Source organism: Diaporthe amygdali (assembly GCF_026229845.1).
Source record: "Diaporthe amygdali strain CAA958 chromosome Unknown NODE_12_length_1037015_cov_66_201586, whole genome shotgun sequence".
Classification (NCBI taxonomy): domain Eukaryota; kingdom Fungi; phylum Ascomycota; class Sordariomycetes; order Diaporthales; family Diaporthaceae; genus Diaporthe; species Diaporthe amygdali.
In genome coordinates, this window is record NW_026517032.1 from 811,556 (window position 1) to 827,566 (window position 16,011).

Sequence of the window (16,011 nt, forward strand, 5' to 3'; positions counted from 1 at the left end):
CGCCTGAATGTTTCTGTCAGTCAGTCACTCGGGTCTGGTGCCCTGCTACGAGTGAGTATGTGCTAGATTAGAGGTTTGCAGGCTCGAGGATTCGAATAGTCGATGAAATAGGCCGTATAGTATAGCAACCTCGACAGACTTCATTCTCCATAATGACACATGAATGGCAATTGAGACATGAACTGGTGACAATCTCACGTTTTATCCTAGACTAAGGCAACCCCTTTGTCAACAATCCTCTTTCAAGGTGTGGCAGACGCATCATGCATCGAAGCGCCCACCAGGCCTCAGGCCACACAACATAAGCGCCGCGGTTACGTAGATGCAGGGACACGTCTGTTGGCGCTGCGCCCCTCCCCCCTCCTTCGCAATATCTACTGCTACTTCCGAACGGTTGACCAGTTCTGTTCAGAATCTTGAGTCAACACACAATTTCGATTTCGATTTGAGGGGCAATCATGGGACTCAAGTTTGATCATGACCTGGATGCAGGAGGAGACGTGCTCCTTACCCTCCGGAACCCTAATGAGCCGTTCGCTGTCTGGGGAGAGGACGAGCATTGGGAGCTACCACGACCTCCACCACCTGTGCCCAAGAGTGAGCATTTATCGGGGTACCGTCTGTTTGATCCGGCATGGATGGAAACAGAGCAAGCTGAACCAGTCGACCAATTCGGATTCGGAGTTGATGCTCCTGTGGTGGAGGAGGTGCCAGCAGACCAGTTCGAAACATTTCAACAAGATATGCCAGAGGTGCCTGTGGAGCCTCAGGTGTTAGTCGGCCTGTCCAACTTGTCGGTGGAGCAAGCATCAGAGGCATCAGAAGTCTCAGAAACAGTGGGGCCCAGACAGATGCTGTCTGAAGGCGATGAAGTTGTCAGCAACGAAGTCTCTCAAGTGCGATTCCGACTTTCATCAAGACACTTGATATTAGCCTCTTCCTATTTCAGAGCAATGTTGACGGGGCCCTGGGAGGAGAATGCCTCACGAACTGAATCATTCTACAACGTCTCTGCAACAGACTGGGACGAGGATGCTTTGCAAATTCTCATGGATATAATCCATGGCAACAGCCAAAAAGTCCCCCGATCTATCAGCCTGGAATTACTTGCAAAGATAGCGGTCTTGGTTGACTACTATAAGTGCCATGATGTTGTGAGATTCTTCTCCGACACATGGATTGAGACGCTCAAAAATGAAGGCGGTGTCACTCAGGAATACTGCAGAGATTTTGTACTGTGGCTATTCGTATCACACGTTTTCGCCCAGCCCGAAATTTTCCGCAACTTGACGTTCGTGGCAGTGCAACAAACACGTGGACCCCTTCGAATGTTGAGCCTTCCAATGCCTGATAGCATAAGTGGTTCGTCGTCGATCCTGCCAGTATATCCAGACACATCGCTGACGACGAGCACAGACGAAATAGAACGCAGAAGGCAAGACGGTGTTCAAAGCATTCTTAGCAGCTTTCACGATCTCCTAGAGTACTTCTGCACCAGAGACTGCTGCTCATTCGAGTGTAGCTCGATTCTGCTGGGTTCACTCTATAAGGAGATGATCGCGAAAGGTATACTTAGCCCCCGTCCGGCTCCCCCCTTTCTTGGAATCAGTATTAAAGAGATGTCCCTCATGGCCCGCGAAATGCGATCCCCCGACTGGTACACTAAGCCCAAGAGCCTCAAGCGCTACAGTTCCACTCATCCTTGTCAACTTCACCATTTCTTTGGTCCTCCTATAGATCAAATCGAAGACAGAATTAAAGGCCTGGAGCTGGTGGGTTGATTGCTCGACGTATGGGTGGATATGATGCCTCGAAGCCAGTTACACCATCATTCGCGTGCTGGGTTGATGTAAGCCTCACATCTCGTCATATCCGGATTGAGAGGATGTGGAGGCTGTTTGGCTCAGATCGTAGCAGGGGACTCCAGGCAACGAAAGGACCAGAGCAAGTGAAAGTCATTTAGAGAGTTCCGGAAGAATCAAACACTGAGCCATTGCAAATAATCTGAATTCTGCAACAATTGCGTCGCTATCACCAGTCACTCCCAAGCCCATTGCCTCGTAATATGCTGCATGAAATTGGCGAAGTACCAAAAAGTCACATATTGACACTTCAGCTCAGAACACGTGTCATCTATTTGAAATATGATGATGCGAGTTATCTAAAACACACTTTGTATTGCCAGTTTTCGTTATTCGTTTCTTATGACCTCCCTCCAGCCGTTGTATCAATGACAATATGGCTGCTTCTGTCCTCTGATTAGAGGGATTTGATATGTCAGAAACTTTGGGAGAGCCTTCAAAGTTACTTGACTACAGCCAACCTTCCCATTATCGAGAAAGAAACAGTCGAGCAATGTTCCGAGCGTGACTGCCCTCTGCACGAGTCCAATTCGCTTCTCCAGCATTTCCCCGATGTCTCTTGGCATGCCGTCGAAGAGCTCCTTCCAGAATCCCCGTTCGGCATCCTCGAACTCGTCAGGCATCCAAAATTCACCCTCGGTGAATTCGCCAGCAAGAGTGTGGATGCGACCGAATCCGGCCCCAAAAGGCAGCGGCGAAGATAACTCCCAATCGATCAAGGCGGTGACCTCGCAATGCTCGTCAATGAGCACATTAACGTCGTTGAGATCGTAATGGGCGACCCACAAAGGGAGCTGAGCCAATTCGTCGAGCTTGTTGGCGAAGCCTTGGAGAACGCCCTTGAATGGCAGTATTTCTTCCAAAGGCGATGCCAGGATCGCATCTAGGTGCGGCCGAATTGTCTTTTCAACAGCTTCATTGCTGTCCTCTGCAAGGCACCCTTTCGAAAAGACACGGCCGAGCGACTTGTTGACCGCAACGCGTCCTGCGGCGCCTCTGCCTGCGATTCCTTGATGCCACATCTTGCCCGGCATGCGAGGGAAGGAATAAGCCCAGGCACCGACTTTCTCCAGCTCCTGACTTTTCAGAGCTCTGGCATCGGGTACGAAGGAGCCTAGAGCGCTCTTTGCAATCCTGAATGCGTCGACGTCAAGTGGTTCAGTGCGGAACTGCACTACCACCTGACGAGCGTCCGCTAGGGTCACGAACATGGTTTTACTGAACATCCCCTGCATCGGAGGCTGTTCAAAACGCTTTGCGGCACTGCCTAGATGCTCAATTGCTAGCTTCTTTGTCCACTTTACCTGCTTTGCGGGGCTGTCGAGCAACTTAGGCAGGTCTCTGTCGGAAGTAATCGTTGGCATATTAAAAAAAACTGCTGAAGCTGCAAGGTAAGATCAATGATCGAGGCTTTGAGAACTGCGCTGGTTGAAACCCTATGCTAGTATCGCATCAACGGTCCCGTCCCATCGGAGTCGTTGTAAAGTTGAGAACCAGGTAATTATGTCTTGGAATAATTGTACCTGGTTGGTTTAAACACTAGGCAAATGCAATGTTGATGCACCCAACAGCATTGCTGTAGAGCCAATCGCAGCCACAGTATGAGAGTTTTTAACTAGCAAATGAGCCGCTAAGAGGAGCAAGTGCAAGTTTAATGTCATCTGTGCATATGCAGATAATTAGTCTCTTGCAAGCCCAACCGGTGCTATAGGTTGGTATTCTCAGGAGACTCGAGCTGTACTGTCAAATAATGAAACGCTTTTTGGTCACCCCATCGAATCCTGAGATTTGTTCATGCTGGTCAAGCTTTTTGCTCTGCGAATCTGTTTTACAGCTTTGTTGATCCGAGAAGAGCCCAGTGTTCCAGGTGCTTTACGCACAAAGCACATGGCACTTGCCTCGCAATAATTATGTGCCCCAATCTACTTGTCTGGATGGCTTATATGGATGATGAAACTCGGATTGTAGAGGACTCTTTCCTGGACTCAAAATATGAAGTCTCCTCGTCTTGTTGGAACGGGTAATGTCTCCGCCAGTCATCGTAAGGAATACACCGTACTTTTCGGCGCGTAAATAGCTGAGCACTCTCTTAATTGGACATATCATCCACAGACGCAAAGGTATGCATGATGGATGAGCTGCTAGCCTTATGTCTTCCCAAAGGATCTCATGTAGACGGTGTATTCTGCAGCTCTCGAACCTCTGCCTTAAGCCCCCTTCTCCCAACCAATCTCCAACGACGTGATGGACCTCCACACTGATGTTTGTGGTACGACATGGTGGAGGATGGTACTGCGTAGTTAGCCAGAAGCCAGCCCCTCGGCGTGAGCGAGGACCTGGCACCCGTCATCAGTAACATCCACAGCTTCTGGCACCGGGAGCTGCTCTACGATACCAAGAAGCCCGGATGGGGCCGCGAGTTTCACCACAGGTCGAAAATGCTATTCAGCAAGGCAGGCGAGATCCTGGGCAGCAGGAGCGGCATTTCAGACGACGTGTACAAGCTCGCCATTGCATACGGGAGGCTTAGCATGGGCCTGTCGTACATTGCTTACCCTGCTGTTGACGGATATAATGGCATTTAGAGCTGTTAAGCCAGTTCGGCAGACTGGTGGTACAAAGTAGAGACGGTGGTTCATGTCGTCACCAATGAGGTTGAAGTACCAGAGACGCTTGAGTGGCCTTAGTCAAGGAGTGTTGCAATTTGTTTGAGCAGTAACAACAAATGCATATGTAGCTAGTACGGAAGCATCCCAAGGAAAATGATGCTGAGCGTGAACTTTTCCCGCAGCGGAAGACAGTGTTGCCCGTGGTGATAGTTTGGTGGCGATGGATGACTCTGTCATGGGTGAGATTCCCAGATCTCTTCGTGTACTTATGACAATGCAACCTTGCGCGGCCAGTCTCGACAAATGCACCCGTGATGGAGGACAAGCATCCGCTGCAGCCTTGTTCGCTGTGAAGTTTAATCGGACGTACGCCTCTGGAGTTGTGCATGGATGGCACATTGGCTCCGACCTGCCGGAGCACTCAAATTCACCGGATGTAGGCGATGAAGCCGGGCGATCGCTGTCTCGGCTGGCATGTTCACTCTGACACATTCTGGCGAAAGGCAATTGAGTTGCTCGAAACTTGTTTATATTGAGATCTGCGGGAGGTCAATTGTCATGTGAAATGAGCAGGATCTGAGGTGACAGGCCGGGAATCATAAGCTTAAATGTATTAATAGCTGTGGGAGGTTTGATTCCTTCAGTCGAGGCATGTGCATGTATGTGTGCATGCCTACGTGGTTGGTATAGCAGTGACTGATTACCCTGTCTGAGCAGCAGGAGAAACGAGTCAAGGGTCGGTGTCAAACGGGAGGTGAGCGAGTGGTGAGCGAGTGAGGTCGTCAATGGCAGCTGGACCACGGTGAGGTTAAATATAGGCATGGCCGGGCCGTGTTGATACGGGGCTGGAATGGCACTGTAGCAGGCTGCGATAAGGGAATATCGTATTTTCTGTCTGTGGGTGGAACGCAGCACGGCTCGGTCAGCGTGCACGACTCACGAAACAGGCTGCGGCTGATGAAACCTGGCCGTGGCCGCCCGTCCAGTTGTCGAGGCCGTGGTCGTCAGACCCGCAGCTAGGGCGGTGGGGGGTTCATGCGGGCAGAGACGGAAGTGAGAAGCTGAGCGACGTGTGGAGGGAGGACAATTCATAGCATGAACCACACTAGGGAGCGTTGGAGGGAAATCGAATGAGGCTGCATGAGGGTGAGTCGTCATTGCTCCCTGATATTAGATGCTCAGCACTAGATGTGCTGTAGTGCATCACGCATTATGGGTGCCTGCCTCAGTAGTCTCCTCTGTACTTGACAATGTATACAGACTGCCAGACTGCATGGCTGTGGTTAGGTGAGGAAGGTGGGCATGTGCTATGTAAGGGAGCTCATGCTGATGTCTCGAGATCCACATCGCAGGAGGAGCGCGTCACTGCCTCCTTGGCACACGACCCTGAAGTATCGACCCCACGGACGCTGATAGTATATGGCTGTGGAAAACCATTCAAATGCTAACAGTGGGACAGATCGGAGACACGGAACGGATGTGGCGGGCCACCAAGGACAAGGGCAGGGACACCTTCTGAGGTTTTGAAGCAGGCCTTCCTTGGCCACCTGCCCCGACACCCAGGCACCCAGACCACCAGCAGTGCAGTGCGGGTGGCTCTCGCTCTGGCTCTGGCTTCTGGCCCTGGCTCACCCGCAATCAAGACAAGAAGCAGTCAAATCATGATCCACCCGCCTATCCGTATTCAACCTGGGCACACTGCTTGCTTCTCCAACCTTGGAACCGACCAACTCATCTCGTCTTCGCCCTCACCATCCCCCTCCCATTCCCTTTGCGCTTCATACCCATACTTGCCCAGCCGATATCTAATGCTGAATGCCGTCACTTCATCTACTGAGCCTTTTCTTGTCATTATCCTAAGATACCCGCAAGCCTCACTTCTCTTTGAGGATCGTCTCGCTGCTGATCCTGATCTGTAACACTTCTCGACCTCAGAGAGACAGACTCCACACTCCTTCGCCATTGTCTCTGCGCTAGTCTGCAGCTGAAGTCCCCTCCGATTCCAGACCCTGCCACATCAATCCTGCCTGGCAACCAACCAGCCCAGCCAGCCAAGCCCACAGAGCCCCAGAGCCCCAGCGGCCCCAGCGCCAGCGCCAGAGCGAGAACAACCGACCGACCGACCGACCGACGCATCACACTTTGTCCCGCCCGCTTTGGACGACCACCACCTGCACCACGCCACTCACTTCACTCTCTCTCACACGACCCTTCTCTTCGCTGCGTCAATTTTGTTTTTCGTTTCCACTGTCGAGCCCGGCAGTCCGTCAAGCAGGGTCTTGTTTGCTACTCTCTTCTCCGACCCGTCCCTCCTGCATAGCGAGCCTCTCTTATCGAATGGTTGCGTCACGGCGGCGACGCCACCCTTGAAGCGACTTCTCGGGACCCCGATTATCGACGAACCCAACAAACCCGTACGATCCGACTGTCGCCGCACGAATAGCCTCGAGATGGCGCCCAGCCGCTCACCGGATGCCCTCAATGGCGTCCTTATCGGCCTGCTCTCGTCTCTCGGCTCCGCCGTGCTGATAGGCTTCATCTTCGTGGTCATCTACTTCTTCAAGTACACACACTCCGGCCGTATCTTGCTCGATCGGATCGGAAGGCCCGGCGAATACGATGACGAGCAGGCCTTTGCAAAGGAAGAGGCCGAGGCGCTGGAGGTAATGGATGATATGCAGAGAACAGAGTACCTCAGGGCCAAAGGTGCGTTGCACCATTTCCACATCCTCGCAATTGGTCCGCCAGCGCTAACACCGGAGCAGCATTCATCACATCCAACCCTCCTGAGTCCGTACAGACCGATATTTCCCTTTCGCAGTATCTGGCCATACAAGAAAAGGGCGTTTCAGCATGGGAGTTCGAGCCGGAACTCGAGATCGCCAACTGCTTTGTCGAGGGCCGTACAGAAATAGAATTCTTCGACTCGGAATGCACTGTCATGACGAATCTCCCCGTCCCGAAACAAAACGAGGTGTATTATTGGGAGGCCAAGGTGTACGAGAAACCTGAGGCGACCCTCGTTGCTATTGGCATGGCTACCAAGCCGTATCCTCTCTTTAGGCTACCAGGTAAGTGCTTTGAGACGACCCCTCTCGCGGGCTATGTTTATGTTTGCTAATGTCGCAACAGGTTTTCACAAACACTCGGCAGCCTACTTCTCCAACGGTTTCAGACGTCTCAATCAACCGTTCAATCACACACCCTATGGGCCTCAAATTGTCCAGGGCGATGTCATCGGCTGCGGATACCGTCCCCGAACAGGATGCGTCTTCTTCACTCGGAACGGCAAGAAGCTGGACGATGTGTGCCACGGAATGAAGAACCAGAACTTCTTCCCCGCTGTCGGCGCCAACGGACCCGCAACAGTCCACGTCAATTTTGGCCAAGCTGGATTTGTTTTCATCGAAGCTAATGTGAAGAAATGGGGCCTGGCCCCAATGACTGGGTCATTGGCTCCTCCACCACCGTATGGGTCCGAAGCCGGCAGTATCTTGCTGGAAACTGGCAGGAAGGATAGTTACACTGGGTCGCAAGCCCAGGGTCAAGCTCATGGTCAGGGCAACAACCCATCGGTTCAGACATATTTCAGACCGCAGCATCAGTCAGGTCTCGAGCCTCAACATGGCCACGGCCGCACGCGGTCTGGGAATTTCAGGATCCTTTCCCCGACAAGCCCCGGCCCTGCCCGGAGCCCCACTGATATCTCGCTCGCCCAGCTTGTTCCTAACGATGATGTTGGTGAGCCTAGCAGTGCTGCTGCCGGCACCGCCGGCGGAACTACCGTTCATTCTACGACTGGGTTGGGCCTGCAGGAGCCGAACCAACCGCCACCCGACTACAGCAGCCCGCAATCATCAGAAGCTGGGAGTCGACGTAACAGTTCCGAAAGCGAGCATACGCCCCTAATACGCATATCGAGAAGTAGAGGGGCATCGTCTGTGACCGTACCTGCGCGCAGCAGGAGCAACACGACCGACCCAGAAGGCCCTCCCATTCCGAGTTATAGTGATGCTGTGCGGCAAGGAGCTGGACGTGATCGCAGTGATAGCGCTAGATCCGCACGATGAAAAGGACCATGTGCCACAGGGACCACAACACCAGGTACCTGCACTCCGCGAGACCCAAGATGCCGTTTCAGCCTGATTTCAGACACGGTCTTCCTACGGAATCTTCTTATACAACAAAAAAAAAAAATAACAAGCAAAAGCAACCAAGAACGGGTTGGGGAGAAAAGAGCATTGGAAATACCCAGAGTCAACGATCCACAGTTGAACAATTTACTTTGATGAGCTTGAACGGCGGCAAACACCAGCACAAAGCGAGCGATATCAATTAGCAACAGGAAGGGCGCAAAAACAATTGGCAGGAAGTCCCTGGAGTTCTGATTTGGTTTCTCCAGCCCTGCCGTCGTTTCTGGATGATGAGAGGGATCACTGAACGGTCAGGTCGCACGGCGAAGGTGGAGTTTTTGAATGAATTGGGATTGGGCAGAACAGGCTGTCAACAAGAAATACTACGTTGTCAAATATCTCCAACTCGGGTTTTTGGGTCTCAAAAGATAGCTGCAGCATCGACTCGTATGACGGTGCCCGTGCAAATCCTGTCTCAAATTTGAGAAGTTGTCTGTAGAACACCAGGTATCATACCGACATCCATTTCGAATTGTGCAGACACAAATGTTGAAAAAGTGCAGTGATGAATCGTCGATCCTAGTTCAGTATAAACATCGCAACTTTTATATCGATATGCCACGTATGACAGCCTCTTCCCCTGCTCATCTCCTTGTCAAAGTTTAGCTACAGGGGCAGATGTCCCACCTACCCAGAGGTTGTCTTGAATGTCAGGTGGGTATCCCCCCATGCAAGGTTACCTTGAAAGTTCGTCCCGTCAAGCTCATCTGGTTTCTCAGGTTGGTGACTGGTTCAAAGATCTTGTACACGATGTAAGTATGTACGGTCAGAGTTTCTCTGTGGTCCGACCACGTCGTCCACCGGTGGGTATGACCTCAATCCGCGGAAATTTTCACATAGGCAATGAGTACCGCAGTGCTCGTCTACCTGTCTTGAACATGCCCAGGCACAGGGCTCTTCAGCGCTTTTGGCCGCGGGTCATTTTCTAGTCCTCGAAAGGTTCACCACCTCTTATGCGCTGAAATCAAGTGCTCATTTGGCACACACACAGGAATACTTACCGGGCCCCTCTCCAGGAACTCTTTTGAAATCAAGGCTGGAAGCTCGTACTGGTCTCCCAGTGTCCTCCATCCGCAGCTGCCAGAATTCCTGGGCCAGGTACGTTTGGACTTCTGCTCGCGTAGGGCAAGCCGATCCCATGGGCCAGGCAGTGTCGCTCCAAGGTGTTAACGCGATCCAGAAGGGCTTGTATATGGCTGGTCGTAGATCAGCGTGCAAGTAACGGCAAGATCTGCTGAAAAATTCACATCTTCACATAGGGGCAAGCTACTTACGCATCTCTGCTTGCGATATCTGGGTCTACGCTCCCGTTCATCGCCTGGTCCGGTTGGTGAGCAAATGGGATGCTCTGATCAGGCTGTGGCACAGGCCACGCAGGCGCACGCCCACGAGGCGGCTGTTGGCGCTGTCCGACTGGATTGTCACCCGCAGTCTGCAAAGCCTGCGCCTTAGGACTACAAGGTTGCTGTGCCACGTCGTGATGGCTGCTCTGAGGGGGAGACTGGGCATCTTCGGGGTCGGACACGTCCGGCGGAGGGGCGAGCTTCGCGTCAGTGAAGGCAGAGTGCTTCTGCTTCCGCCGCCCTCTCTTTCCGAGCTCCGAGTCGGGCCTGTACCTGCCGAGCTTCTCATCCCACCGCCGGTAGAGATTCATATCCTTGCGGATCTGTATGATGGCGCTCAGGGTGACCGTGAAGCCGTCCGCGAGCAGCCTCTGGAGCAGCTCCTCGTCCGTCTTGGGCCGGGTGCTGCGGTCCTCCCAGTAGGATTTGATGTGGTCGTTGAGATCGTCAGACCTTTTTGTCTGAACGCGATGGAAGTCGAGGTCCCACTCCTTGAAGCGGCGCATAATAGTCCTGGCCCTTGCCCTGCAGCCATGTTCGTTGAGGAGGACTTCCTCGATTTTGGCCCACGGCGTTTTCTCATGGTACAGTTTGATAATCAGGTCTTTGTGTTGGTCGAAGTCGGCACGTCGCCGGCCAACCATGGTGAGTGTATCACCCAATCTTGTAGCAGATGAGTGATCTGAGTTGCTGCGACGATGACCTTGTCATTGGCAAGGTGTTAGCTTTAGTACAAGAGACCCTTGCAGGGCAGAGTAGAGTTAGTGAGTGGTTGGGTCGTGGTGAAGACGGAGCCGATCGTTGCACGGAAGTCGGCCGAGCGCCTGGAAGGTAGTGGAAGCCCACCGGGGCACGTAAGAGAACCCACTACCCCAGATTTCAGCGTGGACGATCCCTGATTGGCGACCCCTTTTTGAGTTCTGACCTGCAAGATCCAGCCCTGGAGAGGACAGAGCAGACGGCCTAGGAGTCCAGCCTGGCAGGGAGTCCACGGGGTGGTACAGGGTGGTGTGGGAGAGGGAGGCACAGAGCTCTGAGGGAGGGTTTTGACAGCAGCCAGCCAACCAGGACAAGCAAGCCAGGGCAAAGGAAGCTAGCGCCAGCTCCTGGTTTGGTTGTGTGCACACTGAACAGCACACAGCACACTGCACATATGACACATTAGCACACTGCAGAGGTCAGCCCAGATCTCCCCAAGGTTCCGACGTGGATCTAGTCCGTGAGCAGAGAGCATAGTCTCTCGCTCTAGTATCCGTCTCCGTCTCCGTCTCCATCTTCAACCACCACCACCCCAGTTCTGGCCCAGCAGCATCTAAACGAGCATCCACTGCTGCGTCGCACTCACATATCGCGCCCCCTCGCAGCCAACTCCACATCTCCTCCGTCGACTACGTAAACAATACTTGAATGCTCTAGTTCCCAGTCTTTTTGCACGGACATGGTGCTGGCAGCGACTCCCCTGGAAGCAACGCGCCTTGCTATCTCCCTCCCGACTCGTCGCCTCGGATTGACCACTTCAATGCCACCAGCCGAGCTTGGGTGACTGCTGCCCAAGTATCCCCCATCTACCTCACACCATGACGCGACGAATAGTAAGCTCTGTCTTTCATCTCTCTTTTGAGATCTTGCGCTGCAGTCCCCGTGCTATCGAGAGCTCTCCGCGTCATTGAGAGGGTAGCGAACCCTCGATTAAATCTAGCTATGTGCTGACCGCGGATCAGGTGAGGACGATTGTCCAAGTATCTTCGGTAGCCCTCATCACCTTCCTCGTCGTTTTCTTCCTCGATAGAAACTTTCGCGTCCTACCCTCAGCCATCCATGAGTACATGCCACAGCACCATGCCGGCCTCCTCATCACCGACATCACCATCAAGAAGTGCTCATCCATCAATGTGTTTTCCTCCTGCCGCCTCGACCCGGACGTATGGCACCGAATCGAGAAAGACTTGTACCTGGGCAAGACGGTCGTGACAAGCGCATACATCCACGTTCGGAGGAAGAAAGAGGAGGAGCTCACCTCGGACGACAAGGTCATCATCGATGTCAACGTCGGGCGGCTTGACCCCGGCACCAACAAGAAAGGCCAAGCGGACGAGAGGTGGGAGCCCAGAGAAGCAGGCTTGTGGATCAAGAGGTCGGCGAAGAAGGTCGCCATCGATTCGAAGCAGACGATTACCGCCGTCGACGTCCTGTTTGGTGACGATGCTGTTGAGGCGCGCGACGGCTGGGAGATGCCTGAGAAAGGCACGCCATTACTCTTGGATGCTGGTCCGCACGTGCCGTCGGCGCATATCACAGTGAGAAGAGGCAGCCAGCAGGAACCATACAAGCCGCAGCTCAGGATAAAAGAGAACGGAAAGTTCAAGGTCATGCAGGTGTCGGACATGCACCTGAGTACTGGGGTGGGGGCTTGCAGAGAAGCTATGCCAGAGAATTCGGATGGTGAGAGGTGTGAGGCCGACCCGAGGACACTGGACTTCGTCGCCAGGGTTCTGGAGGACGAGAAGCCGGACCTGGTTGTCTTGAGCGGTGATCAGATCAATGGGGACACCGCTCCAGACGCCCAGTCGGTAAGTTGGGCCTGCCATTTCGCCTCCGTCTTGAGCACTGACTAATACCATCGGTAGGCCATCTTCAAATATGCGCAACTTCTCATCAAGCACAAGGTACCATATGTCACCATTTTCGGGAATCACGACGACGAAGGCGCAGCAGGCGCTTTGACACGCGCGAATCAGATGGCATTGGTGGAAACCCTCCCCTACTCTCTCTCCAAGTCCGGACCAGAAGATATAGACGGCGTAGGCAACTACTACGTGGAGATTCTAGCAAAGGGCAGCTCAAAGCACTCAGCTGTGACTGTGTACTTGCTCGACTCGCATTCTTACTCGCCCGACGAGCGACGATTTAAGGGTTACGACTGGATCAAGAAGAACCAGATTGACTGGTTCCGACAGACGGCGCAGGGACTGAAGAAAAAGCACAAGGAGTACACACATTTTCACCTGGATATTGCATTCATTCACATCCCGCTACCTGAATACCGTGATACGGAGCAGTACTTCAAGGGCGAGTGGAGGGAAGGCGTGACCGCGCCAACGTACAACTCTGGCTTCCGCGACGCCCTGGTTGAGCAGGGCGTTAGCATGGTCAGCTGCGGACAGTGAGTTCCTAACATCCTCTCCGCACCCAACACCTCAGACTAACATTGATCATAGCGACCACGCCAACGAATATTGTGCGCTTTCTGCCAACCAGGACACTATGAAGCCCGAGCTCTGGATGTGCTACGCCGGCGGCTCAGGCTTCGGTGGGTACGGAGGGTACGGCGGCTTCCACCGCAAAATCAGGATTTTCGACCTCGACTTGAATGACGGGAGGATAACAACCTGGAAACGGGTCGAGTGGGGCGAGACGAAGCAAAAGATTGACCAGCAGATGATTGTGGATGCGGGCAAGCCGACGGTGCCCACCGAGGAATGAGCAGGTTGGCGAAACGACGGATAATACCCGGTATATCCATCACATACTTTTACGCGACTCGCGATGGCTCGTTTGACTTTCTCTTGCGGGAACAAGCAAAGTACAACGGCGTTTGCGGCGTAAAGGGGCTCATCAGCAGGAATTTTGGCTGTCATTTTTGAACCGTCACATTTTTTTTGCGTATGCATGAGCAGGCTGGAACTTTTGTCAAGACGATGACTACAAGAAAGGAAATCATCATATTGGTGCAGCTGGGGCGGGGTCTCTTGGGACCTAGCCTGGGATGCAACTGGCTTTACATTTTCGAGTCTTTTGGTCTGGGTCATCCTGACCACCGAGTGAGAGACGTGACTATGATACTAAATGGGTAGCGAGCTGGAGGCATTGGAGAACATGATGGAAAAAGGCTGGCGCATCAGATACCAATTTTACAGACTATTCTTCTCTACAGTGAACTTGAGGGCGCGCTGGGGCCTACGTCCTCGTCTTCCAACTTGTCAACGCTGATCACCCTCGATCTACATATCTTCATGTCGAACAATCGAGCACGAAAGACATCATTCTGGCTAGGTCTGACGTGGGACGTTGTAAGGAGGTTAGGAGGTTTGTACCCACCTGGCCGTTGTCCCGGCCAGGTGGCTGGCTGCCACCTATGTTCACCCGATTGGACAATTCCACTCTTCAAGTAACGTGAGTCTTGGAGCTCATCTGAAATATGAGCCATTTAGCTGATATTTTGTGTTTCTACTCAGGAATGAGATCTGTAATAGTTGGCGTATAGAAGGGTTGGTGGCGCGAATGCAGAGCCCCACGGCATCACAATTCAACTACTCGCAGCCCGGGTGGAGACCATTCAGCCCCATCAGCTTCTTATCTTGTCTTCAGATCTGACCCCAACTGCCGTCTTACTTCGAATCTTGATTCACGTTTCGACTTCGCCTCACATGTCCGCTACGGGCGGTTGTCACAGATGGGTGACCGACCATAAGCCCGGCCCGAGGGCCTGGCCGACCCAGGCCGTGACCAGGCCATTGGACGTCAGAAGTCAAGTCGCGTTCAATGAATCCGATCACATGCAAGATTTTTGAAACGCCTGTCCGTTGACGCCGCCGAAATGGACTGTTTCTCCAGAGGTCTCTCGATAGGCCGTTATCGTCACAGCCTCAGAGTTCTCGTCACGGCATATATCACAGAACGCTTGGGGTGTCTCGCACCCCTCGAATTTTGCTGAGAATGTCCCAAAACGAGTAGCTTCAAATCCTTTTGACCTGTTCACATCTTCCGCAGGCGGTAAGAAGCGTTGATAACAGAAAGAAAGATGCTATCCCACCACCCGCTCATCACGGCCTCAGACAGGCTCTACTTCGCCTATGCGAGCAACCTCAGCCCAGAGAAGATGGCCCACCGCTGCCCGGACAGCATCTTCCTCGGCAAGGCGACCCTGCGCGGGCACAGGTGGCAGATCAACGAGCGCGGCGTGGCCAACGTCGTCCGGACGGGCAGGCAGCGCGACGCGGTCGAGGGCCTGGTCTACGCCATCAGCCCCAGCGACGAGGAGCGCCTCGACCGCTACGAGGGCGTGTCGAAAGAACTGTACGAGAAGGTTGAAGCCAAAGTCGACTTCGAATCCGTGCGGGAAAATGTCTTTGCGCGGTGTACCTCGGCCAGCGTGGCCAAGGCCGTCAGGGAGGAGCGGGAGAGCGCCGCGGGCGGGGACCGCCGGGTGCGGTCCTGGGATGAGCGGCGCCCGCGCCGGGACCTCAGTCCTCGTGGTCGTCGGCGGGCCAGCGGGGGCTCCGCCGCCACCGGGGGCTTGACGAGCTCTATCCTGGGGCTTCTCGGCGTCCCTAGGAAGGCGGATCGCACCGTTTCACCGCCGCCTGCCAGAGTTCGCAGGGGGCGTGAGAGGGAGCGCTCGCGCGACGAAGTGCGGGCGGGGAGGACTGTACCTAAACCGGTCATAGCCTTGGTTTATGCCAGCACTCTTTATTCGCGCGACGGCGACGTCAGAGAGAGATACGTGCCGCGCATGGAACGGGCCATGGATGACGCGGTGGCCTTGGGTGTGTCAAGAGACTTCATCGACAGGCACATAGCGCCCCAGGTCTGGAGGTCCCAATCGTCTTGGAAATCATCTTGGCGAATGTCATTGCCAGGAGTCGAGGGCCTAGGAGCGGGTCGGCGGGTGACGGAGATTGCGAGCAAGAGGAGTGTGTCTCAATCTGACGGGTCGGGCCGGCGTGGCCGGCGTGAAAGCGTTGTTTCGGATAGACATAGGGATTACTAGACGTGCGATATTGCGTATGGATCAACCAAAATTTACTGGCTTTACTGAGAGATTCATACAGGAACACGTAGGGGAAGGAAATGGGTGGAATAATCTTATGGAGACTGTAAAGACAGTTGCATTTAACGACTGGGGGTATCTCTATCGACTTTGCTTGACCAATAACAACTTCCGCAATCATTACCGTGGCTCTCCTCGAAAGAAAAGGCCACACCGCACATCCGACTCGTTGCT

At 53.6% G+C, this 16,011-nt stretch overlaps 7 protein-coding genes across 7 annotated transcripts; 5 read left to right on the forward strand and 2 right to left on the reverse strand.

Moving 5' to 3' along the window:
* Positions 1-458: 458 nt before the first annotated feature.
* Positions 459-994, forward strand: J7T55_001960 (uncharacterized protein; the record flags this gene model as incomplete). Its single annotated transcript, XM_053142876.1, has 2 exons — positions 459-887; positions 950-994. The coding sequence occupies 2 exons, from the start codon at positions 459-461 to the stop codon at positions 992-994; spliced, it is 474 nt and encodes a 157-aa protein (XP_052994412.1).
* Positions 995-2,227: 1,233 nt separating this feature from the next.
* J7T55_001961 (uncharacterized protein) lies at positions 2,228-3,226 on the reverse strand (the record flags this gene model as incomplete). Its single annotated transcript, XM_053142877.1, has 1 exon — positions 2,228-3,226. The coding sequence occupies one exon, from the start codon at positions 3,224-3,226 to the stop codon at positions 2,228-2,230; it is 999 nt and encodes a 332-aa protein (XP_052994413.1).
* Positions 3,227-3,854: 628 nt separating this feature from the next.
* J7T55_001962 (uncharacterized protein) lies at positions 3,855-4,447 on the forward strand (the record flags this gene model as incomplete). The annotated part of the gene is made up of 2 exons (XM_053142879.1): positions 3,855-3,903; positions 4,167-4,447. 2 exons carry the CDS (start codon positions 3,855-3,857, stop codon positions 4,445-4,447), a joined length of 330 nt encoding a protein of 109 aa, XP_052994414.1.
* Positions 4,448-5,611: 1,164 nt separating this feature from the next.
* On the forward strand, positions 5,612-8,541 carry J7T55_001963 (ssh-4; the record flags this gene model as incomplete). The annotated part of the gene is made up of 6 exons (XM_053142880.1): positions 5,612-5,617; positions 5,824-5,862; positions 5,923-6,063; positions 6,478-7,177; positions 7,237-7,542; positions 7,604-8,541. The coding sequence occupies 6 exons, from the start codon at positions 5,612-5,614 to the stop codon at positions 8,539-8,541; spliced, it is 2,130 nt and encodes a 709-aa protein (XP_052994415.1).
* A 1,153-nt stretch (positions 8,542-9,694) lies between these two features.
* On the reverse strand, positions 9,695-10,651 carry J7T55_001964 (hd domain-containing protein; the record flags this gene model as incomplete). The annotated part of the gene is made up of 2 exons (XM_053142881.1): positions 9,695-9,860; positions 9,939-10,651. The coding sequence occupies 2 exons, from the start codon at positions 10,649-10,651 to the stop codon at positions 9,695-9,697; spliced, it is 879 nt and encodes a 292-aa protein (XP_052994416.1).
* A 933-nt stretch (positions 10,652-11,584) lies between these two features.
* Positions 11,585-13,490, forward strand: J7T55_001965 (phosphatase dcr2; the record flags this gene model as incomplete). The annotated part of the gene is made up of 4 exons (XM_053142882.1): positions 11,585-11,599; positions 11,729-12,577; positions 12,635-13,170; positions 13,226-13,490. The coding sequence occupies 4 exons, from the start codon at positions 11,585-11,587 to the stop codon at positions 13,488-13,490; spliced, it is 1,665 nt and encodes a 554-aa protein (XP_052994417.1).
* A 1,318-nt stretch (positions 13,491-14,808) lies between these two features.
* On the forward strand, positions 14,809-15,777 carry J7T55_001966 (ig2 family protein; the record flags this gene model as incomplete). Its single annotated transcript, XM_053142883.1, has 1 exon — positions 14,809-15,777. One exon carries the CDS (start codon positions 14,809-14,811, stop codon positions 15,775-15,777), a length of 969 nt encoding a protein of 322 aa, XP_052994418.1.
* Positions 15,778-16,011: the final 234 nt, after the last annotated feature.